The sequence below is a fragment of the Hemicordylus capensis genome, chromosome 3 (assembly GCF_027244095.1).
Source record: "Hemicordylus capensis ecotype Gifberg chromosome 3, rHemCap1.1.pri, whole genome shotgun sequence".
Lineage (NCBI taxonomy): Eukaryota > Metazoa > Chordata > Lepidosauria > Squamata > Cordylidae > Hemicordylus > Hemicordylus capensis.
This window is the reverse complement of record NC_069659.1, coordinates 132,764,010-132,791,723: the sequence shown is the minus strand read 5'-3', so window position 1 is coordinate 132,791,723 and position 27,714 is coordinate 132,764,010. Positions and strand designations below refer to the sequence as shown.

General features: G+C 41.2%; 1 protein-coding gene and 1 long non-coding RNA gene across 7 annotated transcripts in view; one reads left to right on the top strand and one right to left on the bottom strand.

Annotated features, from left to right (window-relative positions):
- The window catches only part of AFF3 (ALF transcription elongation factor 3), a 451,975-nt gene that overhangs the window by 399,296 nt on the left and 24,965 nt on the right, over nt 1–27,714 (top strand). For all 4 annotated transcript variants that reach the window (XR_008318873.1, XM_053306211.1, XM_053306212.1 and 1 more), the window contains exons 12-17: nt 694–818; nt 7,855–8,056; nt 11,824–11,951; nt 18,410–18,473; nt 20,900–21,036; nt 24,304–24,375. Coding sequence is in view for 3 of the 4 variants with exons in the window: in XM_053306211.1 (XP_053162186.1) it covers nt 694–818; nt 7,855–8,056; nt 11,824–11,951; nt 18,410–18,473; nt 20,900–21,036; nt 24,304–24,375 (728 nt within the window). In the remaining variant the exon portion in view is untranslated. The remainder of the gene's footprint in view (nt 1–693; nt 819–7,854; nt 8,057–11,823; nt 11,952–18,409; nt 18,474–20,899; nt 21,037–24,303; nt 24,376–27,714) is intronic.
- On the bottom strand, nt 232–24,118 carry LOC128349610 (uncharacterized). 3 transcript variants are annotated; one of them, XR_008318877.1, is made up of 7 exons: nt 24,034–24,118; nt 11,783–11,918; nt 7,899–7,998; nt 4,438–4,472; nt 3,914–4,045; nt 1,193–1,358; nt 232–424 (listed from the first exon to the last, which is right to left on the bottom strand). It is a non-coding gene; the product is annotated as an uncharacterized LOC128349610 (long non-coding RNA). The 3 variants fall into 3 exon arrangements; XR_008318875.1 differs by lacking the exon at nt 24,034–24,118 and adding an exon at nt 14,668–15,468; XR_008318876.1 differs by lacking the exon at nt 24,034–24,118 and having other exon boundaries at nt 11,783–12,407.

Below are 27,714 nucleotides of genomic sequence, written 5' to 3'. Positions count from 1 at the left end.
ACCAACGGGGATTCGGACCAGCAACCTTCTGCTATTAGTCAAGCATTTCCCTGCTGGTACAAGACTGGAAAAGAAAAGGAGCAATGGGAAAAGAAATTCAGAAAAAGAAGGTGTATTAAGAGCTGGGTAGAAATAAGGCACAAAACAGATCATTTAAGAAGTATGGCCAGTAATCTAGAATATCGCTTTATTGAAGTACATGTACATTTTTAATGCATGTCTCTGTCTGTCTGTCTGTCTGTCTGTCTCTCTCTCTCTCTCTCTCTCACACACACACACACACACACACACCTTGCCAGAGCAGTAGCAGCTTTTTAAACTCAGAGGGTGACTCAAGTTCTGAAATGACAGTGAAAAGCCTCATTCTGTATGTTGATCTCTCGGCTTGCTGAACTTGGAGCAGGCAAAGGCATTTGATATGTGTCTGGAATATGAGTATAAATTAAGATTATATTATATAATACATTATATATAAAATGGCTGACATTAGGAAAAATACTCAAAGTAGTGTCATTGAAATTAAAAATACAAATTTCATTGGGACTACTTTGAGTAATTTTCTTCATTATGTCAGCCAATAGGTATAGACAGCTGAGAAGTTATAAAATGCAAGCACTGAATTGTAGAATTCAGTGATTCTACTATTACCCACGACATCTCAATATATGATGGGGTATTTTTCTTCTTCCTTAGTATGAAAATGAGAGTGAAAATAGAGAGAGCAAGAAGTTTCACACCGAGCAAGAGTGCTCCTCACATTTACTTGCCTCTGCTCAGGTTATTTCAACAGCAGACCATTGCAACATGATGAAAAACAGGTATGTGTTTCTTGTGTTCAGTAACATTCAGTCTTTGTCATGGCTAACAGTGCAAAAGAGCACTTTTATAGCTAAAATAAAAGATTTTGGTTTTTTAATACAACATGTATCAAAATGTGTTCCCTTCTAGTTACTGTTACTTAATCTCATCCAATGTACTTATCTGCTGTTACGGTATATAAGGAAACTGAACAGTTTTGGGATTATGAACAATTGAAGTAAAAAGGATGTTAAACTGATTTATTCAGAATTGTCACCTGGCCATGGCCTGAGCCTGTGGGGTGGGCAGGTTACAGTAACTTAGAATATACAGTACATGTTTTAAAGAAAGTAACTTGAAAAAAACAAAACTAGAACAAATGCTAAAAGCCCACCTTCGGCAGCTTCCCCAGCCATCCAGTGCCAGTTTGTAAGTACAAGCAGTGGCATCATTGCTGCTCGAAATGTAACATCATGGGTACAGCTGCTCAGGCCAAAGCCATTTGTTTGAAGTGGTTCTCAGTGTGGTTATAGCAGTTTCGCCTATGCTACTGAAATACCCTGAAAATTAAGGATCACATTGGCATAACTGAGATAACTGCGTTAAGAGGAAACCATACAAAATGGCTTGCAACTTGGAACGTCTCTACAACAGAAATGCTCTTTAGGGGGAAGATCCTGATTTGCAGAATCTAGTTAATAACATTTTATTGGATTCTAATTATTATTCCATGAATGGAAATGTCTTCTGTTCCCTCAAGGGTATAAGATTTTTGCCAATTTCCCCTTCCCTCTGAAGCTCCTTGCACCCCCAAGCATCTGCTGCTTTGGAACAGACTGTTATGTGGTATAGGGCTGCAGCAGGAGTGGGGACAATCCATGAAAATACCTTTCTCCCCCCCCCCCCCCGCTTATTCAAATGGAAATACCTTCTCTTTGTGAAACAAATCCCTGAAATCCAACCCATTGCCATGCCCAGGTGGTACAATGCAAACTTCACTGCCTCCAAAGTTAAAGCCTCAAAAATTTGGAAAACAATATAGAAGAAAAAACATATTCAAGACTACAAACAGAAGCTGGCAGAAACGTAGCTTGCATATTGCCTTTCATCTAGACTTTATAGCCAATTTCCTCTGCTTTATGGGTGCTATAGAGTTCAAAACGTGCTTAATGTGGTCACAAAAATATAGGGACAAACTATCGTTCATTTCATAGTGTTTTTTGAGTGAACTGAGTTAACAGGTTTTCTGTATGTTCATTCATTTATCTTATTAGTCTTTACAATATGGAAGTGCCATAATTCATAATTTAGAAGCTTTTATCAGTTAGTTGAGCACTTTAGCTGCTCCACACAATTTATTTCTTTTATGCCCAACCTGCACATTTAGGTCAGGATGGGTAAAGAGGCAATCATGCTTTCTTGCTTCCAAAAAATCAGCAAAAAGCCAGGGATGTGTACAAACCACAGTTTCGAAGCAGAAACCAGGAGCTTTAGGAGAACAGGTCCTTATTGCTCTCTACCACCCCATGCAGCTTCCTGCTGGGGCGGTGTGTGTCCCAAGACTGCACAATGCCAGCATAAACATGGAGTCCTCACATATGGTGCGCCAGCATGCACATGGCATCCATGCATGCATGGCCCAAAAATACCTGCGGGGTGCCATGTACATGCTGTCCGCTTCTGCCATGTGTGTGCTGGAACTGTGCAGGGATTCTTTGGATGCGTGCCACCCCAGGAATAAGCTGCATGGGGTGATGGAGAGCAGTTAAGGACCTGCCCTCCTCTTTCTTAAAGCTCCTTGTCCCTGCTTCTGAACTGTGCTCAAACTGCAGTTTGTGTACATCCCTACATAAAGCATGGTCTGTTTTAAACATAAATCTTGTAATGTTCATTTTTCTTGTCTTGTAAATGTATGTTGCTGGGAGAGGGGATAGTGTTTCTCCACAGCTACTTCACTTGCCCTTCCCTCAATAGTCCCCTGTGCCCCCCAAAGTTCTACTACTCAAGCTTGGGGACCCTATGAAATAGGTTGGCTTGCAGCAGGGGCTGCAGCAGGAGGGGAGGGATTGGCCAGGATCCATTTCAAACTGGAGATTGTATCTTATTATCTCCCTAATCCCAGGTGGTTGTCATGGCTCAGACTTCTGACTCAGAAGAGTCAAGAGCAGGAGGATTCGCCTGCTAGTGAGGGCTCAGAGGCACAGCAACAGGATTTGGCAGGGAGACCAGACTCTGGAGCTGAGGATTCGCAACAGCTGCCAGACATGATTTCTGATGGGGAGGAGCCTGGGATTTCACCTGTCTTGAGAAGGCATCTCAAGAGGCAAGCTCAGTGGCAGTCACGCAGGCGCAGGAGATCACAAGAGAGGAAGCCGAAGTGCTGACTCAGGGAAGCCTGATTGGCTGCTGGTTCTCTTGAGCCATATATATTTAGCAGTCTCTCAATTGCTCAGATGCTGTTTGCAACTTTTGCTGGACGGAGACAGTGTGCTATTTAAATTCCAGACTTTTCCAAGTTCCAGTTTGCCTTGTTTATGTTTTGCTGCTTTGTTCTGTTAATTCCTTGTTCTGGTGTCCTTCGCTCGTTTCATTCCTTGCTTTGTGTTTTCTTTTCACTTATTACTCAGTTATTGTTAGAGGCGGGTACCTAGTTCAGTTCAGGGGACTTTTTGTTTACTATTTTCTTTGTGAGCCTTTTCTTTCCTTCTTGTAGTTTTGCTGCTGCTTTCTGTTATCTCACAGGGGGAGTGCTGAAGGGGGTTGCAAATCCTGTCGGGTTAGCTGAGCTAACAGATTTACGACAGTGGTGTGACATGACATTTTAGTGCCCCTGGTCCATCTCCCTCCCGAGGATGTCAATCAGGTCTGTCTTTACTTCTTGGAGAACCCCAGCAATGTCTTCTCTGACTCTAGAGACCTTGGAATGCATACAGGTGGCCCTCGTTATTTGCAGGGGTTCCGTTCCCACTAGTTTCCGCAGATAACAAAACTATGGATAAAGAAACCCTAACACTATAGGGTTTGGGGGGTTAGGTACCTAGGTGTGTTAGGTTCCTAAGTGTGCTGAAAATCACAAGAAAAAGCGGGGGGGGGGAAACAGAAATAAGCACAGTACCTTGCTCTTCAGCTCTCCAGCAGTGCCTCCAAAATATCCAAATCCTCTGATTTTTATTCTTTTTTGAAGGGTTGTGGCGGTTTTTTTGTTTTTGTTTTTTGGTGCAGAAAAGAGCCACAAAATGGCTCAGCACTACAAAATGATGTCAGGAAATGATGTCAGAAGTCATTTCTGGCCACTCAAAAACAACGAATAGGTAAAAATAACCATATTTTTGCCCTGCAAATAAAGAAACTGGTTCCCTATGACCCAACCTCAGGTGCCGGAACTGTGGATAACAAGGGCCACCTGTACTAAACCTTTCAGAGAAAGAGCAGAGTACAATTGCAATAAATGTTTTTTGTTGTTTGTATGTTTATTTCTATAACAATTGGATGTAATCTACTTCATGCAGAATTTTAAAATCTCCTAATTTAGCTAATTTAAACCACTATCACACTGTGACCATCAAGTAATTTGTGTCGAATTGCAGTCCAGTTAAGCTTTTTTAAAAAAAAGTTTATAGAAAATAGATATAAACTCACCATCCTCTCCTCCTCTCCCCTGAGGTGTTTAGAATCTACATTAATGATAGACAAAATAATGAGGGATGATGAAATAGTTGTATATTAAAATGAGATTATCAACACCAATCTAATCTGGTCAAGGATTCCTAGGCAACAAATGTCACTATTGCCTTCTGGTGTGAGAATCCAATGGACTCTCTTCCATGATAAGAACACTGTCCAGTGCTTATCAGGGAAGAAGACATCTTTAGTTAAACCTTTGCTTTTTACACCCATACTTCCTAAGCACTCAGTTCTACTCAGTTCAGTTGGTAATGTGATCCATTATTTCTTTTCTGTCAGTGTCCACTGCCAAATAGATCAGCACAGCATAGACCATTGTACTCCATCAGTAAACCCACATGTTAGCCTTCTACTGACATTAGCTTCGAATTTAGAAATAAGTTCTTTTACCACCGTGGGGAGTGGTGGTTTCTCAGGTTTACTTCTACCCATTACTGATCTAGAGTGTAATATATTGGCTTTCTAATATTTCCAAGCAGACAAGGGACCTGGTTTTGCTAACTTAAAAAAATCTAGCACCCTAGAGGAGTCAGTGATGGACATCTGTACTGATACCATGCCAATTCAACAGGGTTTTTTGTCACGTGGGGTGGCACAATGTCCAGCTATTCTCCCCTTTCCTCTGCACCAACCAGTCCCTCCCTAAAATATGTCCTGAGGGTCCCCCAACTCTCTAGGACATTTTTTTCAGGAGACATAAGAAGACTGTGGAGGGAAACAGGGGGGGTGGTCACAGAAAATTGTCCCTCCCTCACATGCCAAAAACTTTGCTGCATGAGCACAGCATTAATCTGAATGTTGGCCAGTGTTTTTTAATATCGTGCATCTGATGTTCTGAATTGTATGCCGGTCTGAAGGACAGATTATAAATGTGCTAAATAAATAAACAATGACCTGACAGGTACTCAGTCACTTGAGGACTTGGCCTGGGTCTAACAGGCAATCAGCCTAGCCTGGTGACTTTGGTGCTTTGCATTTGCACTGACCTCAGTGGCAGGGGCATATCTAGGGTAGGGCAGGCAGGGCATGTGCCCTGGGCGCCACTTGAAGGGGGGCGCAAATTCTTAAAATCAATTTTTAAAAAAAAAAATGGCCACGAAAAACAAAATGGCCACTGCACATGCTCAAATGGCCTCTGTGAGGCCCTAGGACATGCCAGGCCTCGCAGAGGCCATTTGAGCATGCGTGGTGGCCATTTTGTTTTCAGTGGCCATTAAAAAAACCCCAATTATTTTTAAAAATGGCCACTGCACATGCTCAAATGGTCTCTGTGAGGCCCTAGAAGCCAACAGTGGGAGGGGTAACCTTTGCAGACCACCCCCCAGCCTATAGGAAGTGCCCTGAAGGGTCTACAGGTTAAAAAAAATTAATTTAATATAATATAAGTCACTGTACACATATTCAGTTTGGCACTATGTACAGAGAATCAGGGCTTGGGAATACTGAGCTGAAGCTTATGAGCTAGGATTGTATTCATTTGCTCTTACTTTGCTTATGATAAGTGAGTTAAATGTGGTGTCTTAAAAATATGGTTATTAATGGTGAGTTTGTCTTTGAATCAGTGTGAAATTCTTAGTATTTAGGCCCACTGGGAGTTTCTTGCTCTTTTTCTCTCATTTTAACAGTCTTTCTGAAATACTAGAATATATTCCAAGCAGTGACACAGTTTACTCTGCATATCCTTCAATTATTTTCAGAGTATCTGGGAAAAGTCAAATTCTCCATTTATTTTTAAAACTTATGTAATAGTGATGCTAGTAGATGCATAGTAGAGAATTAGACAGGCACTTCTGTTTAGTTTTCCAAGTACACCTCCACATAATATTTGGGTATTTCATGAGCCCCAGCACACTGAAATTTGTAGTTTTCCAGCATTTTTTGGTCTGGCTACATCCACTGCTAAATAGTTTTTGAAATTTTAAAAGATTGACTTATATTTTTGAGCTGATATTATAGTAAAGTTATCTGAAAGATGGGTGTCAGATGTTTGGACAGGGGGTGCAATTTCAGTGCTTGCCCTAGGCACTATTTTCCCTAGATACACCTCAGTGAGCATTGGATCCACACTCTGCATAGCATGCTGTGAAATGGCACCACTTGCCACTCCACATACTTATTATAAAAGGCTTAATAGTTAGTAGAATACATGTGCAGTAAACTAAGAATGGAGCAGAAATCCTGCCCAAATTAAACTGCATTATTGCTCATTTGCCCTGTAACATGTTAATGTGCATTTTAAAATTACGGGGAAACTTTGGCTCTGATTAAAAATTAATTCTGTGTAAACCACTTTGAGAGCTTTGGTTGAAGAACGATATATAAATAGCCGTTGTCGTTGTCGTAGTAGTCGCTGTCGTCACCATCTCACCAAGAAAAATTCTACTTTACTGTTAGCTTGTGGGGAAATAGCCACACCAGAGTGAAAAAAAATATAGTTGGCAAATATACAGAGGACTCACAAGGAGGCTTGCGTGCAGCAGCAGCTGAGACCCCCAATTTGTTGTAGCCACTCACTGTTATATTGTGCCCTTGAGGTTTGGTTTTGCAACTAAATGATGTTGCACTCTGTCAGAGCTCTAGGCCTGACTTTCCTCACAATGATTTTGAGAAGAGAAACAAGACAAGAATTATACATCTGTTGAAAATCTGTTTATAGAAGTGATAATTATAGTAACATACTGTAAGATACCGTGAGAGAGAGAGAGTGTGTGTGTGTGAGAGTGTGTGTGTGTGTGTGTGTGTGTGTGTGTGTGTGAGAGAGAGAGAGAGAGAGAGAGAGAGAGAGAGAGAGAGAGAGAGAGAGATAACGAGAAGCCTTGATACTTAGAACATGCAGTACATATTCTCTCTTTTCCTTTGTATGCTTCTTTTGTTCTTTGTCATCTATACTAGTATATCTTGCTCTTTCTTCAGGACCTGCATCAAATTAATTTAACAGCACTATCAAAGCCTGGTCACCAAGTTCAGAGAAATTTCAGATACCTACAAGCACATTTCTCTGTTTTAGTTCAAATGTGGTTTTATTGCTCTGGCCTATAAAATGTCACCTGTAATTGTAAAATAGTGGTCCATAACCTAAACTTTGTATTAAGAGCTTCATCTTATTTTCCAACTGGCTTTTTAAAAGATAGTAAGCAACTATCTTTTGTTTGGGTAGATATTAACCACAGAATTAGTTTGCCCTGGAGGGAAAGGGGAGAAACGTGATTCAAATCTGTAAACACTCTCTTGACCCTCATGCTGTAAAGTTGATTCCTGATGAAATAATAGCCAGCATCCTGTTTTTAAGCTGATACTTATAATGTTCATTGTGTATACAATGTATTGTATTTACAATATTTGTGACCCTGTTACTGTAATCTCCATTTATAGCTTTGCAACACCAATAAATAAAAATGAGAAAATGCTTCGGTCACCTGTTTCGCCTCTCTCGGATGCATCAAAACACAAATTCTCCAGCGATGATTTAACTTCTTCTAGCAGACACAATGTTGGCAACCTCTTCTCTTCAGTATCCTCAAACAAAAAACATAAAAGTGAGATCCAGTCCCACCTGCACCCTGGAGATTACAGTGTAAGTTTCTAGTTTTAATCAGAGTTCAAAACCAAGATTGGCTATGATGTGTGTGCATTTAGGGATATGTAACTTTCCTTTTGAAATCAACAAATATTATATCAGAAGTCATTGTCCTAACCTGTGGAGTTCATGGTCCTAATCTTTGAGAGCTGACCCTCTCAAAGAATACTTTTGGGGTTCTTTGAGAGTGTCAACAGGCATATGGATAAAGGTGATCCGGTTGACATAGTGTACTTGGATTTCCAAAAAGGTTTTGATAAAGTTCCCCACCAAAGGCTCTTGAGTAAACTTAGCAGTCATGGGATAAGGGGACAGGATAATGTGTGGATCAGAAACTCGTTGAAGGACAGGAAACAGAGGGCAGGAATAAATGGACAGTTTCCACAATGGAGGGAAGTAGGAAGTGGAGTCACCCAGGGATCGGTACTAGGACCAATGCTCTTTAACTTGTTCATAAATGATTTAAAAGTTGAGGTAAGCAGCGAAGTGGTCAAATTTGCATATGACACTGAACTATTGAGGGTAGTGAAATCCAAAACAGATTGTGAGGCGCTTCAAAAAGATCTCACCAAATTGGGGGAGTGGACAACAAAATGGCAAATGTGGTTCAATGTAAGCAAGTGTAGTGATGCACATTGGGGCAAAAAACCCCAACTTCACATATACACTGATGGGATCTGAGATGTCGGTTACTGACCAGGAGAGAGATCTTGGGGCCATGGTGGACAGCTTGTTGAAAGTGTTGACTCAATGTGTGGCAGCTGTGAAAAGGGCCAATTCCATGCTAGGGATCATTAGAAAGGGGATTGAAAATAAAGATTCTAATATTATAATGCCCTTATACAAATCTATGGTGCGGTCACATCTGGAGTACTGTGTACAGTTTTGGTCACTGTATCTCAAGAAGGATATTGTAGAACTGGAAAAGGTACAGAAGAGGGCAACCAAGATTATCAGGGGCCTGGAGCGCCTTCCTTATGAAGCTAGGCTACAGCATCTGGAGCTCTTTACTTTGGAAAAGAGTTGGCTAAGGGGAGACAAGATCGAAGTGTATAAAATTGTGGAGAGAGTGGACAGAGAATTTTTTCTCCCTGTCTCACAACTCTAGAACCAGGGGTCATCCCATGAAACTCAAGGTCAGGAAATTTAGGACTGACAAGTAGGGATGTGCGAACAGGTTCGACGTCAAACAGGTTCGGTTTGACCGTTTGGGGTCAAACCAAACCACCCCCTGTTCAGTCCGACCCCGGACCAAACACCCCCAAATGTGGGGGCGGGGGTTGCAGACCATTTTCCTTTTTTAAAAAATTACCTTATTCCCCCTCGGGGGAGTTCCTGGAGGCAGCGAGGGGGTCTGCAGAGGTTCCCCCTCCTCCTGCCGGCCTTGGTTATGCCCCTCTTCGCCGATTCGGGTGCTCTTCAGCTGGTTTTTGGCCTTCGCCCAGCAGCCATTTTGGGGGCCGCGTGCCTGCTCACATGGCCTCAGCACAGCCTGGGCCATTTTAGGAAAATGGTCCGCGAAACACACACCCCCGGACTGGACCTAACCGGGCGGGGTTTGAGGGGGTGCCGGACCAAACTGGCCCAGTCTGGTTTGAGTCCATTCCAGACTCAAACAGGGCCAGCCGGTTCCGTGCACATCCCTACTGACAAGAGGACTTTTTTCCCCCACACAGCGCATAATTAATCTATGGAATTCTTTGCCATAGGATGTGGTGATGGTCACCAGCTTGGATAGCTTTAAAGGGGGTTTAGACAAATTTGTGGCGGACAGGTCTATAAATGGCTACTAGTCTGGTGGCTCTGGGCCACCTCCAGCCTCAGAGGCATTATGCTTCTTGAGCAATGTCAGGAAAGGGGGCATTCCCTCACCTCTTCCCTGAGGGCTCCTCAGAGGCATCTGGTGGGCCACTGTGTGAAACATGATGTTGGACTAGATAGGCCTTGGGCCTGATCCAGCAGGGCTGTTCTTATGTTCTGTGCACAAACACCTTAGAAACTGAATATCTGAATGACCACATTCCGCCACATGAGTCTTTCCAAACTCTACCCTCTTCATTGGAGGCCCTCCGCTATCTAAGGTTAGGCAAATGATAGGAGAGATAACTTTATCAGTTGTAACATTCATGTTTAGAATGTACACCCCAGAGAGGTTCACCTGGCGCCAAGGATGTAGCAAGATTGGAGGCTGCCTGGGGCAAGATTTGGGGATGACCCTCCTCCCCATCACCACCTACCTTTGTGGCCCCTACTGCCACCACCACAGCCTGCCTGCCTGCCCCCCTTTGCCACCCTACCTTTGCTGCTGAGCCGGAGAGTGGTTAAACCTGCAAGGCCTGATGATCTCACTGAGCCAGCCCAGCTCAGTGATGCAGGGCTGTCCTGATACCAGGGGAACTGGCAGGCTTAAAGGGGCCACCTGTTCTCATTGGGATGGGGCAACTCCTCCACAATGGCTCATTGACTTCAGAGAGGGGCAGGGCAGGCAATGGCAGGTGGCCATTGGGCTCTTGCGTCTCCCTAGTGCCTACACCCCTTCCTGACACCCACACATTTTTTTGTTTATATGAGACAAATATATTTTTGTTTGCCCTGCCATTCTAACAAATGGTGCAGTAGTTCATTATTGTTGTTTTATGGTTTTAGCTGGATTTATCTGGCTGCTAATGACTGCTGCTTGTGCATTTTTTATATTGTCTTGTTATTTTGTTGTATTGTTTAGATAATATTAAGGGTGTGCCCTCCTGGAAGCTTCTGATGAAAGGAAGCTTATACATTTACTAAATAAATAAAAGAGTTAAGCATATGCATCCCAGAAACACTATCATCTTCCCAGTTCATCAGCCTTTACCTAGATTAGCATAACTCACTTCTTAAGCACTGGGGTAGTTTAAAAATTCTTCTTGACCATTAAGTAAAACAATCATTCCGGTGTGTTCTCATATAGATCTCACTAGGGATGCAATATTTAGATGCTTAATCAATTACATTGAACTAGCTGACCCAGCACAGAGCATCTGCGCCCCTAGTTCTCCCAGTCTCCCCCCCCCCCCGCCCCGGCAGCAACCAGTTCGGCTCCCTGCCCCATCTTCATTTTGTCTCCATCCCTTCAGCCACTTCATTCTCCCCTCCCTGCCCCCCCGCATCCCTGCAACAAGTCACTTCTGGCAGCTTTTCACAAACTCTCGCTTGGATTAGCCACAGGTACGCCTTAGAGAATTAGATAGATAGATAGATAGATTGTGGGGGATAAAATTTTCATTTAAAATGTCTCTGTTAAATTGGGCAGCCATCTTTTTAAAAGAAAGATATTTATCTTCTAATATAAATATTTCAAAAGAAAACGCAGAAGGCTAACACCAATTTAGAAAAGGATTCCTGCTCTTATACATGGGAAGGCATGCTTCTTTGACATGCTACAAGGCATGTGCGCATTGTCAAAAATATTCTTTCCTCAGCATAAATTTATGCATAAGTTTGTGCATAAATTTGTGCAGATTTAATTGATTAAAGTCAGGTGACCACTCTAGATCTCATACCTTTGGATCTTTGGATTACAGGTAGGTTTCGGTGTTTATTTCTCTCAGCATGCTTTTGCCTGGTCAAGATTTGATTTCATGGCTTGGACTTGACTTATGTAATTATTCTCCGTTAATGAAAATCATAACATAGGAAGTAGCCCTTGGATAGAAAACAACCATTGTTGTTCTTTATTTTGCTTACTGTGACTCATTTCTGACAGTCTCCTTTTATTGTTTCTTCAGAAAACCATGCTCATCAATTCAGAAAATGCTCTACTCTGCAACAAGTCACAGTACCACAAAGAGCCCTGGTCTCCTATATGCAGTATGCGCAAAGTCTGTAAAAGAACAAAGTTCATCGTTAATGATGGGTGAGTATAGGTTATTTGTTCTTTTTCTTCTAGAATAACAGTGCAAAAAAGAGAAAGCTGTATAAACATTCCAAAAAATCAGGTACAGATCTACAGCAAAATGAAAAAGACATGTGAGCAATGAAATGTGTTATTCCAGAACTTAACAATGTCAGCTTTTAAAGACACATGTTTGTGATTCCAAATGAGTCCTTTTATTTGTTAATAATAGTACTCCATAGCAGATTATTTCTTCTTATAAATTCTGTTATAAAATTGTATTGCGTTTTGTTTATTTCTTGTATTTATGAATTGCCTTTCCAATTAAAGAAAGGTGCCTGAGTATCGTACCAATAGAATATGAAACAAACACTGAACTGGACTTCAAAAACTGGAGAGTAATTGCCTTTGAAGCTTATGGAAATACTTTATGAAAGAAAATTAAGTCAAACAAGACATAAGTTTGGCTAATGTAAATAAGGTTTTTCTAAAGGTGTACTCCTAGAGAATGGCTTAGGACCTTGTGTTGCTTTTTTCATGGCACTTGGTTGGACCTAGATGCATTAGATACATTGGAAGTATTGAAATTGCTGACGTATAGCCACATGTGCGTACTGGAAAGGTTTCATGCACGCAGTAGGGGTGAAGCAATTTTCATCTGTTTCTCCTTTCCTCTCCAGCAGATTGTGCCTTCTGAAAATATGTCTGGGAGAAATGTGTGACCCTCAAGCACATATTTTTGGAAGGCACAGTGGGCCACAGAGGGAAAAAGAGGTAAGCTGAAAATCACCCCTCCACTGTTGTGTATACTTTTTCAAGGCACACAGCATTGATCTGGATGTCAGCCACTGTTTAGTAATACAGTATATGGTACAATACAGTACAGTTGTCCCTCACCAACTTAGTTCTCCAGTTGCAGATCTGAGTATCTGTGACTGGCAAACTGTCACTCCTCGCCAACTGCAACTTGAGTATTCATGGTTGGTGCCATTTTTTAAAAAATGCGGCTGATTTTTTGGCTGATTTCCAGGGTCACTAGGTAAATCTGAGGGTCAGGGGTCATTTACGGGAGTCAGTGGGTGATTGGGGGAGTTGGAGGCTTGAGGCTGATTTTTGGGAGCTCAGGGACATTTACAGGGGTAAGGGGATCTATTCCAGGGGTCAGGGGACCTTTTCTAGTGGTCGGGGGGACTTTTAACCTATTTTTGTGGATTTTAGGCACTTAGGCACTTGCAATTCCCCTAACTAACCCCATTTACAGTGTAATCCTGTGCCTTGCCAACCGCAAATTCACCAGCCGCGAGGGTTTCCAGGAACAAAACCCTTGCATTTGGCTAGGGACAACTGTACTATAATTAATCACCAAGATTAAAATTAAATTTTTGCTTTTTCTATGGGATAGAAACCACCCCACAATAGAAAACCCATTCATTTCTGCGGTGGTTTTTCTCCCAATTGAGTTAAAATGGGAACAGGAGAGATTCTACCTCGCCCAAGGGATTTCATTCATTTCTGGAGTGGTTTTTCTCCTAATTGGCTTAACATGGGAATAGGAGAGATTCCACCCCACCATAGAGAAATCCATTCATTTTGTGGCAGTTTCCATACTTGTGGATATATCATGTGTCAGAGTCCAGGTAAGAGTTTGACAGCAAGATCAGTGGTTTGCTTGTTTACACACCTTTTTACACATGCTACTGTGAGTGAAAATCTACCCCAAAATGCAGATGAGGGTTTAAAATGTTGCTATTACTACTAATGAAATTAATAGATCTAGAATCCTAAGCCTTTAGCAAAAATCAATTGGACTTACTTTCAAGTAAACATGCTTTGGATCAGAATGAAACTCTCTTTGTTGTATGACTTTCATGTTTTGAACTTAGGAACTGGTTCTCAGGTTCAAAATATGTATACACAATATACATTTATGAAGGGTGCAGATCTTCATATGAAGCTAAATAAAATATTGCAGTAAAAAGCTGAATAAAATACGCAATATTTTTTGCTTTTTAAAAAATGAATAGCAAATAGCCATTATGTATAAGGACATAATAGTTTTGGTGCTATGACGAGATTGAAACCTATATCCGCGAATCTCTAAGAGGGCAACTATAGCTAGACCTTGGGACACAAGTTAACATGAATTGACAAGACTGACCATAAAAGTATTAAATGTGGGTATTTTTTATGCTACAGAAGGATTATGATGGTAGCTGACTTTTAATAACTTTTTATTTTATGTGACAGAATTTAAAGCTTGCCTGCACAACTTGTGACCCACCAAGCTGAATGCAGCTCGCCAGCAACATATTGTGGCCTGCCAGGTGCTTGACATTGTTTTTCCAGTCTCAGGTAGGCAGCAAAACCAGAAGGTTTGTCGAGCCCATGGTGGGTTGTGTTTGGCTTGATGAGTCACAAGTTGTGCAGGCTTGATTCAGAGCAGGGCTGCTCAACTTCGGCCCTCCTGCAGATGTTGGCCTACAACTCCCATAATCCCTGGCTATTGGCCACTGTGGCTGGGGATCATGGGAGTTGTAGTCAAAAAACAGCTGGGGGGCCTAAGTTGAGCAGGCCTGATTTAGAGGATGAAAAAGATTTGGAAGGCATGGCTAAAAAGTGTAATTCACAGCCTGGCATTTTCACAGAAACGAATCATGTGAATTGACTTCTCATTCACACATGCATATGCATTTCTTGCTTTCTCTGTTGCATGGTTATTCAATACTTGAAGACTTACAGTTGAATGCGTGAACTGGCTCAATTAAAATACATTATATTTGATCCAATATTGGCTAATACGAAAGTTCTGTCCCTGGTGGTGATTAATCTGTGGTGGCTCTTCACACATGATTCAACTGGCAGCAAGTGATGAACCCGACTGTGTAAACCAGTAGTTCCTACACGGGGGCACAAAACTGGTAGAAAATCAGTTTTATGGTGTTTTCCCTACATTTTAGTTAGTTAGTTAGTTAGAATTTATATACTGCTTAATGTCAAAATCTCTAGGTGGCGTACAGAATTAAAATATAATATAAAATATAAAACATTTAAAATTCATAAAAATATAAAAGTCATAATAGAGAAAAACACATTAAAATTTAAAAATTTGGTCTCAGTTGAAGGCCTGGGGGGAAAGGTACGTCTTCAGGGTCCTCCTAAAAACAAACAGAGAAGGAGATGCTCTTATTTCAGCAGGGAGTGTTCCAAAGTCCTGAGGCAGCCACAGAGAAGGTTCGGTCCTGAGGTTCCACCAAACGAGTTGGCAGCAACCATAACCGGATCTCTCCAGATGATCTTCTTAATACCTCTTTCTTTCTTTCTTTCTTTCTTTCTTTCTTTCTTTCTTTCTTTCTTTCTTTCTTTCTTTCTTTCTATTGAATTTATATACCGCCTAATATATAATCTCTAGGTGGTGTACAAGAGGTGACAGGGTTCACGACAGAGAAGGAGCTCTCTTAAGTACCCTGGACCTAAGCCATTAAAGGCTTTATAAGTAATAACCAGTACTTTGTATTTCATTCGGAAACATATTGGCAGCCAGTGCAGTTCTTTTAGAATTGTTGTTATATCGTCCCTTTAGGTAAACCCAGAGTCCAATCTTGCTGCCGTTTTCTGAACCAATTGTAGTTGCCCAACTACATACATATGCTGTAGGAAACACACATTGTAAAGGGGCTTTTATAAAACTGTAGTAAAACTCTGTCTGAAGGGCTTAAAGATATGCATTTCTCCACATTCATACTGGACAAGTTTCTTTATAGTGTCTGAACTATAATTAGGGATTTTTTTATGAATGGTCATAAAATTCTGCATCACAGTAAGATATTTTATAGATAGTCCATGTAAATTGACAAGAAAACATAACAGCTTTGTGAGATGAACTATATCAGTTAGATGAAAATTATATATTTGAATAAAGTTAACAATTAACATTTTAAATTGGAATTTAAGCTGCAATGTACTCAGTAAATCATAGTGTGGACTTCAACGTATATTGATTTCCCTATTTTACTGGCATATATATTTAAAGAAATTCTTTTGTATATTCCCCTTCCCAAATTACTGCATGAATTTACATACCATTTGCATCTATCTACATAATCTATAGCAAATTGCATTCAGTAGTCTGGAAATTCTAAAACTAGTTATATTAGAAAGAATTGATATGAATGCTACTGCTATGGCAAGCTTATGTGTCTGCTTGTGCACTATAACCACTAGTAGAAATGCATTATTTCTTGCTGTCTTGGAGCAAGGTTTTAGAGAAATTGGTGGCAATTCAGCTAGAAGCACTTCTTTTATGGCTAGGCAGTAAATTTTTTGATAATTTCAGCCTCGATTAACCTCAGACATTGTGCTGAGATTGCCCTTGTTAGAGTGAATACAGAAGTGTGGGGTATTTTGTGGAAAGATCATTCAAGATGTGCCGTCTGACCTGTCATTATTCATAATACTAATTAGAAACACTAATTAGAAACATTCATAGCCAATATGTTTTTCCCCAGGCAGATCTTAATTATATCAGTCAAGAATGAAACAAATCTACTTTGTTTAAAATTTATTCCTCAAAACTATGATTATTGCTGTGATAAAAATATTTTAAGGATTAACACTAGAAATTATTCTTTTAAAATAAGAGTTCTAATTGTTACTTTTAAGAGACAGTGGGTAGCATCCAGATTAGTCTTGCACTAGCATAAATACTGATGTGCTAGCATAAGAAGGTTGCATAGGATCGTTGTGCAAAGAAATTAACCTGTCTTCTAGGCTAGTTACTGGACAACTTGTTTCAATTGTTGTACAACCTCTTGCACAAGCCTGTATATATGGGAACAGGGAACTCTCTGTGCAACATCATGCATTCAAGCTGTTCCTCTTCCATTCGTGGTAGCACATCTTTGCAAAGCACTGCAACCACAAAAGGTCCTTCCACAAGTGCTGCTGTGGATGCTACCATTGCCTGTAACCATTTTTGGAGACTCAGAACTTCATGCTATATAGCCGGCTGCTCTGATATATTGGCTTAGAGCAGGGATTCTCAACGTTGGGTCCCCAGATGTTATTGGACTTCAACTTCCATAATCCCCAGCCCCAGTGGTCTTTGGTTGGGGATTATGGGGTTGAAGTCCAATAACATCTGGGGACCCAACGTTGAGAATCCCTGGCTTAGAGGATTCGGTTTAACCTATTTGGATAAACCTGCTTGTATACACTGTTTCCCCGAAAGTAAGACCTACCCCGGAAGTTAGACCTAGCAGTAATTTCTGATGTACCGCTAATTGCCCTAGTGCATATTTGGGGCTAAAATTAATATAAGACACTGTCTTATTTTTGGGGAAACACGGTATTAAAATGGCCACTACCTTGCCAAAGACTTTTTGATAGACATGTGATGCTGCAGGGGAAAAAGCCTATAGTTTTTGCATCCACCATCATTTCCACCAGGCATCCCCAGCACTCTACTGGTTCTGCAGAGTTGCTTGCCAGCTTGCATTTGGGACTGGAGATATGTTCTGCGCCTTTAATTTTCTTGGTTCAGACTTGTAGTAGTGACTTCTCCTGACTGTTCGTCCCTAGATCCTGTCACCTGCACCTTATACTGCTCTCTGTGTGCCATGCTTGAAGTTCTATGTGTTAAAGCAAGCAGGGTAGGGAATATCTCCCACTGCATGCAACCTAGCAACCCAACAGAGGAGTCCTGTGCAAAGATTCAGCTTCAAAGTATCCAAGCCTAATAATTTGCACCTCACCCCCAGCCCTGCATGCTCCCTCTACAGAGAGTAGTTCATGCATAGCACAGGGGAAAGTCCTTAAAGGGAAAGGAAGCTATGGGAAGGCCCAGTAACACTGTGGAAAGTATGTTAGAAATGCTGGGAAATATAAGTCCTTCCTAGCACTTTCTTCATAGAACTCTATGGCAAAGCAAGGGTTCCCAGTGTTCCTTGTGCACCTTCCCTCTCAGCTTTCATGACATCACTGGGGCTTCTCACATTTTCACTTCCTTTTAATGGCCCTCCCCAGTGCTAAGCACAGACCACTCTGGAGATGAGTGGGAGGAGCAACTGCTTCCACACAGGGCCAGGGACAAGATGGAAATTATTTGGGTTCAAAGCCACATTTTTGCACAGGCCTACTACAGAGCCATGCACCTCACTTTTAGGAATCTCTGGGATGCCTTTGCCAGATTAACTTCAAGAAGAATGTATTGGAATCAGAATATCATAGACAATGGATAGACATATATTTTAAGACAGGTTTATTTTTGTAGGTTAATTTACAATGCGTGGTTCCTATAGTTTAATATTTATTTCTGATCCTCTTGTCAAAATGTCAATCTGTGGAATGCACATTATATATATTTGTTTCTTTTGAACATGGATACTTAAGTACTTCCTTAAATATGTTAAGCAAAGAAAAGTATTGTATACATATCTAATAGGCTCAAATATTTTCTTTTCTCCCCCTCCTTCCCACTTTAGGCCTCACAATATCGATCACTTCATGCAGGAAGCTAAAAAGAAGAAGCATAAAGCAGATGCCATGGTGAGAACATTTAGGTTTCAGAAAGTGTATTTCAGATTGGCTATATAATGCAACTTCATCAGGGACATTTTCCTAGTGGTAATTTCTCATGTATTTATACATTAGGATTTGCCTTAATATAAGATGTTTATGTTGTAAATCATGCATCTTTCAATAGCTATAGTCTCTGAGATCAATTACTGATACATTCTTCGATAAATTAAAATTTGACTTCCTTTTTTCTGAAGTGTTCTCTTTCTATAATGTTGCATTTTCAAAAAATGTTCTTGTCTAGCTACTTGATTAGTCTTCAGTGTTGCATTTACAGAAAGTATACTCTTACATTATGCTTAATCTACTTGTTTCTGTTGACCTCAATGAGCCTTTTCTCAGTAACAATGGATTCAGAACAATTATACATAATATGACCTTTTGTTAAACATCCCCTGCTCCACAAAATAGGTATGTGTGTGTGTTTGTTTGTGTGTGTGTGAGGTTTTGGGGGGTTGTTGTTTTTACGTTGTTATATCATTTCAAACAGATGGCTTTTTGTGCAAGTAGCCATTAGAATAAATCAGGGGTTTCAAATGATTTTGGCTATGTCTTGCCAGTTCTCTAAATCCATAAACAAAAACGGACTATATTTTGTCACTAATCTCCATGATTTTGTCACCCCTAAATCTTCCCAATCTCATGCTTACAGCTGTTTCTTCAGTGCCCAACAGTGTGATAAACTTTAATCCCAAAACAAATTTATAACATAATTTTGGGTGAAGGTTTCCATGAGGTTTTCTCTTCTTCTGTGGTGGTATGAAAATTCCATGCAATGCAAATAATTCACAAAGTGAACCATCCTATAGGCACACAATTATTATTAGGACAGGAGCTCCCATTTTCTGATTGTCTGTGACAAGGTTGGAGGTGGCAGCAGTGATTGTGTGTTAAGCAGCAGCTGGATCAGAGTGCTTTTTCTCCTATTTTGTTAAAGCTGCTGTTAAGCAGCAGCTGGGTACAACTGCTGAGTAGGAAGGAGCTCTCCAACCCAGCTGCTGCTTAGCACATGATCACTGCCGGCACCTCCAACCTTGTTTTTAACTCACAGACTATCATGGGAGCATACACAGGTCCTGAACTGGGGTAGCAGTCTTCTCCTACCCCAGTAATAATCATGTGAACGAGCCCACTATGTTGTGCCAGTCGTTTGGTGCAGTCACCATACACAAAATGTTTTAGCTGGCCTCCACATTGCTGGCATAATGCAGACCAACCCTACTGACGGAGGCCACATTTACAAGTAACACAGAATTGTGGGTCCAATGGACCTGCAGTTCTACTCCCCACCTCACCCCACACTTCTGTCTCCATATGGATTAAAAAAAGAGCAGGCTCTCTACAATCAGGGAGACTGTAGAGAGGAAGGGGAACTAGCTCTGTAGGCTTCCCTCTTGCTTGATGGACAACCCGCACAGCCAGTTACAGCCGGAGAGAGGTAGGAGCTTCCTCCAGTTCTGTATTCACTTGTAACGCTCCAAAACTCCAACCCTGCTGAGGGTTCATATTGGAGTTTGCAGAGCACAACCTCAGGTCACTTTACAAATGGGACCGGAGTTGAACGCATTCAGACATAACGGTTTGACAAGCTCTGGCCCCTGCAACTCCGGTTCTGCATTATGTGTGAATGCGGCCAGAGTCACAGAGGGAAACAGAGCTGTGGAGACATTCAGAACAGTAAAGGGTATGAACGGTTTCTCTAAGCTTGTGGAAATTCATCTTCAGAAAGGACTGGAAAAGTCTCTCCCTGAAGGCTTTGAGGAGTGAGTGAGTATGTGTCCATGGGCATGCAGCAGATGAAAAATGCAGGTTTTTACCATTACAAAATTTTACTCAGGTGCCCCCCTACCCCGAAATCTCATAAGAATGTGCTCTGATGAATCTCCTGCATTTGTTAATATAAGTGGAGTTAGAAGCATTTCCAAGCTATTGTAGTAGAACAGAATTACCATTAATTTAAATATGAGGGCTTTAGTTTGGAGCATTCTAAACTTTGGGCAAAAGCAGAAGAAATCATCAGTGACATTTCTGTCTTTCTTAGTTATTACCCTAGTACAGACTTACAGGCATATATATTAACATTACATGATAAGAGATATTCATGCTGGATGGCTGTATTTCTCTTTGCACATAGTTTTGTTGGATTTAACCATTCTCTCTTCAGTTTTTATTCTACTAATATTTTCCAAACTCATTTGTAAATATTATTGATTATTTCTTTTTCATTTATATAGTCCCTCCCCCCACTCAGAGTAATATCTGAAATTGTTTTAGAATCTTTAGTTCTGTTTTGTATCAACTTAAATCAGTTGTCTGATGGGAACAACATGTTATCTGAAAGTCCTAGCCATTGTTTTGTTATTTCTGAGTTTATTTTTGTTAAATTTGTCTGTAAGGTGGAGAAATTTGGCAAGGCATTGCATTATGCAGAAGCTGCGTTATCATTTATTGAATGTGGAAATGCTATGGAACAAGGACCTATGGAATCAAAGTCCCCCTACACAATGTATTCGGAAACAATTGAACTCATCAGGTAAAATCTTGTAAAATATTCTAAACATGGTTGAATCTTACATATTTATAGTTATGTTTCACTGTCAAGTTATGTGTTTGAATACTTTTAAATATGGACAAATTCTAGATAATAAAAAGAATATTAAGGTAATTCATGATAAGATAATTAAGAGGTATTTTAAATTGCTCGTTCTAATCCCTCCTGAATTGCATGATGGTCAGAAAGTATTGTTGTGTTTAGTATATAGACTAAGTACATGGATACAACTCTCATCTTGCAAATGATACCTTTACTTAAGATTGTTTCATGCCACGCTAGCAAAAAGCAAGCTTGTGGTTGTTTTTATGATGTTGTAGACAGAGTTGTTATTAAAAACAGATATTTATTGTTTGTTTGTTGAATTTCTATACCACCTGATATAGAAATCTCCAGGCGGTGTACAAGTTAAGACATAATATAAAAACAATATAAAACAGTTAAAATTCATAAGACAGATAAAAATCTCAATAAATAAAAACAGATTAAACTTTAAATCTCAATTGAAAGCCTGGGAAAACAGGTACATCTTCAGGGCCCTCCTAAAAACAAGCAGAGAAGAAGATGCTCTTATTTCAGCAGAGAGCACATTCCAAGGCCCTGGGGCAGCCACAGAGAAGGCCTGGTCCCAAGTTGCCACCAAACGAGTTGGCGGCAACTGTAACTAGACCTCTCAAGATGATCTTAATAGGTGAAAGGGTGCACGACTGAGAAGGCACTCTCTTAAGTACCCTGGACCCAAGCTGTATGATTTCCCTATTCTTTTGCTCTTCTGTCTTTGTAGTAGACAGAATAACCTAGAGAGGAGATTTGCCCCCAAATACACAAAGCCACCCTAGGTTTCCTCATAAATGGCATCGGTAACATAATTTTATTACTATCTGACACAAGAGGGAAAGTACTAAATCACTATAGAGATTTAGGCATATTTCCATATAAAGTTGATGTTTTTCACATCTGTACTCAATGGCTAAGATTCAAAGAGCTATTGTAGGTGTACTGAAGGACTTTGGTATCCCCAGTGGGATGCTTAACTTTTTTCATTTTGGACTTCAGACTCCCATACTATATCCCTCCCAAACTACTTTTTTTTTAAATATCAGTTTAAAAAAAACAGTTTGGCGTTTGGCATTTGGCATGAGGAACAGCTGTTTGAGAAACACAAATTCAGAGTTCAGTTTAGTCACATGGAACCAGATGTATGGTTCTTTGTATTCCGGCCTATATGTTTTCATGTAAAGCTCTTGTATTGGTCAACTACTAGTCCTGTTGTCTGACTTTTCAGAGTTTATATCTGCAGTACCCCTGCTTGTAGAACTCAAAATATTTTAAATTCTTCACTGTTTGTTTGTTTATTTATTTGTTTATTTATTTTTTCCTACTGCCCCATCTAATACTCTCACACTTCCCCAGAAGGAATGAGTACGCAGTCTGGGGGTGCTTCTGGATCCTAACCTCTCCTTGGTGTCCCAGGTTGAGGCCCAAGGTGCTTTCTGTCAGTTTCAGCTGATACTCCAGTTTCTTGAGATAAACAACCTCAGGTACATATGCTGGTAACCTCCAGACTTGACTACTTAAATGCGCTCTGTGTGGGGCTTTGTATGTAGTCCAGAAACTGTCGTTGGTAGAGACTGCAGCAGCCAGGTTGGTCTCTGGGTCATCTCAGAGAGACCATATTACTCCTGTATTAGGAGAACTACACTGGCTACCAATAGGTTTCTGGGCAAAATACAAGGTGCTGGTTACAACCAATAAAGCCCTAAACAGCTTACGCCCTGGGTATTTAAGAAAACATCTTCGCCATGAGCCCCACCGCCCATTGAGATCATCTGGAAAGGTTTGTCTGCAGTTGCCACTGGCTTGTTTGATGACTACTCAAGGATGGGCCTTCTCCGTTGCTGTCTCTTTGGAATGTGCTTCCTGCTTAAATAAGAGCCTCCTCATCTCTGACAACTTTTTAAAAGGCAGTTAAGACACATTTGTTCACCCTGGCTTTTAATTAGGTGTAGAGTTTTTAATAGTTTTTTAACATTGTGTTAAATTTTAAATTATTTTAATGTGTTAACATTTTAATTTTGTTTTAATTTGTATTGTTTTAATGTAAACTGCCCAGCGGTGCATGATTTGGGTGGTATACAAATGTAAATAAATAAATAAATAAATAAATAAATCCTCTGCGCAGTTTACATAACTTTCTGCAGCCACCCTTGACATATGGCAGGCCATTCATTCCCTGTTTTAATGGATAAAGCATGTAATTTATACTAAGTACTGTACATTAACTGAAAGCAATGACAAGGCTGGCCCTACAGGCTTATAGTCTAGGTGAGGATAAGAAACATAAAGAAAGGGGATAAATGGGAAGGAAAGTTCAAATTGTCACCTATGGGGCACAATAGATAATCCAATGAAAGTTTAGAAGAGAGACGACAGAAAGGGGGTATTAAAGATCAAGATAGAAATTGGCCCTTTTTTAGAGAAAGAGCGAGGAGAAAAAGCCTGACAAATGTCAAGCAGAAGAGCATTCCATGTGTAGGCTGTAGAAAATAAAGGAAATAAGAAATTGCAGTAGATTGGTGTTATGAGCAGAGTGCTATAATTCTCATAGAAGGTTAAAAAGGAGAAGAAAGGAAGAGGGAGGCAAGGTTACAAAAAGTGAGAAAAAGTTTGACCTTGATATGAAATGGTAAGCAAAGCTTGTGAAGAGATTGAAAGTGTGAGGTGATATGGTGAAAGTGGCAGGTGAAAGAGTTCAGAAAGCCAGAAAAACTGAAGACAAATGTGTGAGGCTGAAGGTGAGAAAGAGGAAGCCATCGAGTGAGTCATTTAGTCATCACTGTGGAACAGAATGAGAGAGGGAGTCCGTTGAAAGAAATAGGGAAACTTTGGTGGTGTGGAAAGAAAAAAGCAGCATAATTTAGCTAAAGAATCAATATGACTCAAAAAGGAAAAAGAAGAATAAAAAGTATCACTAGTCACCTTCCATGAGAAGATGTTCTGCTCATTACTGAACGGCTTTCTAAAGGCAAGACTGTGCTAGGCAGGCAGGCCAGCTCAACAGCAGTGCTGAAAGGAATTCTCAGTAAAAAGGGGGGAAACACATAGCTATGGTAATAACATGAACAAATGTGATGCGCAAAGTACCATGAATCAGTCCAGCTCCATTATTATTTGACACTTAATATAACAATGTTTTGTTGTTAATGCTTGTTGACCTTGTTTGCTGACCTTTCTCTTGCTTTTTTGAAGGTACGCTGTGAGACTAAAGACTCACTCAGGCCCTAATGTGACTCCAGAAGAAAAACAGTTAACAGCATTATGGTTGGTTTTTTTTTTTAAAGTTAAGATTTATTTTATTCCGAGACCCAGCCTTCACAAATCAAATGTCAATGGTCTACATGATGCACAAGGCAATACCAGAGTTCTCAGTTGGCTGGCACTGCTGTGCACATGGCAGCCAGCCCTAGTGGTGTTGCACAAGAGTGCATTTGTGCAACTACTTAAAACAGCATGCCCACATTTGCACAACGCTGCTTTAGAAACAAAGTAAGTTCCACTGCACAAGTGCAAGCAGGGCATGCTATTTTAAATAGTTGTTCAACTGCACTCTTGTGCAACACCTCCAGGGCTGGCTTTCATGTGTGCAACAGTGCCAACTGATTGAGAATGCCTGTGTTGCCTCGTGTATTGTGTGGGCCATTATAATGAGAAAGCAGCTTTTTTATGTTGCCTTTTGATTTAAACATTAAGTCTCAAAGCAAAAAACTTCTAGTCCACTTTATTCTGCTTTTTGTTTTGTTACGGTTTCTAATAATCTTCAGTCTGCATGTGTTAAATAACTACCTCAAACATACTGACTGTGACGGGATAGCTACTAGGGCTGTGCTTTGGAGTGTCCAGACCTGAATATATGGAAGACGTGGCTGCTCCTAGCATGGTTGTCTCTGCACAGTACTGCACGCTTCTGGTGTAGAGGGGACCTCCTTTACAGGTAGGGATGTCTAATCTGGCTCGGTTCAAAACTTGGATCAAATAGAACCGGCCTGCTTCGGCCGGTCTGAGTTTGAACTGGACTGGCCGCAGTTTGAACTGGACCAGTTTGGACCAGTTCAGTGGTCTACTGGTAAAGGAGAATATGGCGAGGATGTCCATTTACCAGTAAAGAGGCAGGAGGGCTTCCCTAAGGCTAGAGGGACAGGAGGGGCATCAGGGATACTTAATTTTTGGCAGCAGCAGTCTGGCAAAACCGGTTCTGTGCACACCCCTCTTTACAGGAAGCAAGGCCCTGAGTTTCATGCTCCAAAGTCACTTTTGTACTCTGCATATGCTCAGGAGCTACACCAGAGTAAAAAGGAGCTTGGTTGCACTGCCGCCTAGTGGCTTCATGTTCTTGGTGTGGAATCACAGATCAAAACTGGCAGAGAGGTGGCATAAGACAAATACCACAACATTCTGCAATTTTAAAGCTTTATTAAACTAATAATAACCACAAAAGGCAAGGCATATTCTAAAACAATCCTAGTATATGCATGTAAAATCAGTATTACAGCTAGCAGCCAATAACAATCTAAACAATTAAAGGAAGGGAAGGGAAAGGACAGGGATACAGAGAGAGTTAAGGAGGGAGGTGGAGGTAAGGGGTCGGGGTGGGGGGCAGGCAGACTGAGGTGCCGGTAGAGAGGGTGAAGGGGAGGGGAGCTGGATGGAGATCAAAGAACCTGGAGAAGTTGCAAATATCAACTTTATCAATTCTAGATGATGGTCAGCAAGAGAGCGTTGCTAAGGCATGTTGCTTGTGAGCTATGAAGCAGCAGCTAGGCAAGCAGATAGTGCATCTTGAAGATCCTCTTCCAGAGCTGGGTGCAGTTCACAACTTGCTTCACTTCCCTGCTATGCAGAGGGAATTGCCAGCAAGTCATGTCTGGTGGCACTTCTGCTTGGCTGGATAGGTCTACAGAGTCAGAGAGTTGAGCAAGTGATTGCTGAATCCATGCCTGCTACCACCTTGTCTTTATACTCTTTTGCAGGGGTGTAGCTATAATTGAGCAGATGGGTTCAAAGAACCTGGGGGGCCCCAGCTCCTGAGGGCCTCCCAGCTCCACTCCTTACTATCTTCTTCATTATATCCCTCTACCCAAGGGGCCACCAGAGAGAGAGGTGAACACCAGCCCCCTCTCCCCTAGCTACGCCCCTGCTCGAGCATAAAGTATTTGGGGCAGTGCAACATCTGACACGAATCTCCATATTTGTTAATAGCTAAACTACAAACACCCAGTTCTCATGACAAAACACATCTTCATTTCAAGAGAAAACCACCTGATAAATCTTATCACAGTGTCTGTTTGTCCTCGTAAGCATTTCAGGAGGCAAACCATCAAACTGCAAACAGCTGCTGTAATCCTTGAGGATTTCCTGGTTGGGGTCTGAGGGGAGGAAGGGGCAATGGGTGTTTCAGGAGAGAATTGCCTAAATGATGAAAGCAGTTCCAATAACATATTTAACAGACAGAATTCAATCTAGGAATCTATTGTATTAATTCTCTTGGGTGTGCCTTGGAATGTGCATCCCAGAGCCCAGCTGATTGGCTGGCCGGCGGACGTGCCTGATTGGCTGAGGCGCACCCAGGAGGATTGGTTGCCGTGGTGGCAGCCCAGCTGTGGAGGCCAGAGGTGGCGGGCCCGGCCTAGCCGCGGAGGCAAGGCCCAGGAGGGGGGGAAAGAAAGTGGGAGGGGCAGAGGTGGCTGGGCCCGGAAGCAGAGACTGGGGCAGAAGCGGGGGAGAGGTAACCGCCGGCCCCAAAGAGCACACAGATGCTCTGTGTGGGGTCAGCTAGTATAATCTATTGCTAGTCGGCCAGGAAGGAGCAATATGTTAATACAAAAACTGGATATACTTCCTTAGGGGAAGACCAGCTAAACATTGACTGTACTAACAAGTCACCTTTGGGTAGATATTTCCCTGAGTTAAGCAGTTCATTAAGATTTCAGCATGCCTCTGACCAGAGAGTCTCTGGCAGGGATGCTTGAAATGGACACATTGAAATGCACACAATCTTGGGTTCTTGGATCCTTTGTTCTGATATAGAGGTTATGTCATAACACCAGCAACAATTGAGAAGGTATGCAGGAGCACCAGGAGCTGTGTGTCCATGGGGAATGTTGGGGAGTGTCGTTCCCTTCAAGTGCTTTCCACAGAGAGCTGTGTGGGGAAAGCTCTCTGCTTCTTAGTGTTCCCCATGCATGCGTCCCAGCACTTCCTGCATGCTTTGCCAGTTATTGTTCTACTTCCCAGTTCCAAAGGGGTGGTCCATATTTTTTTGGCTCCAGATGCTCTGAATCACAGCCCTAGTAGCTATCGTCCTTTCAAGTAATTAATTTGAGCTGCTAGCTGTTTTCTGGAGTTTTTAAATTGCTGATACACCTTAATTGTAACAGTGCCAAAGTAATTTCTTCTTTGTATACCAGTTTAGGCTTAGTCATAAAACAGTATTCTTCTCTTACATAAAAGCATTGCATTTTGTTAATGAATTTGCTTAGAGTATCTCTCTGAACTAAGGTTTCCATAATCATGCATTTAATTAGGTTTAAGTTGACAGTTGCTGTAAATTGGGGGGAAAGCATATAAATTTTAACAACCAAGTTTCGGTGCATACAATCCAAA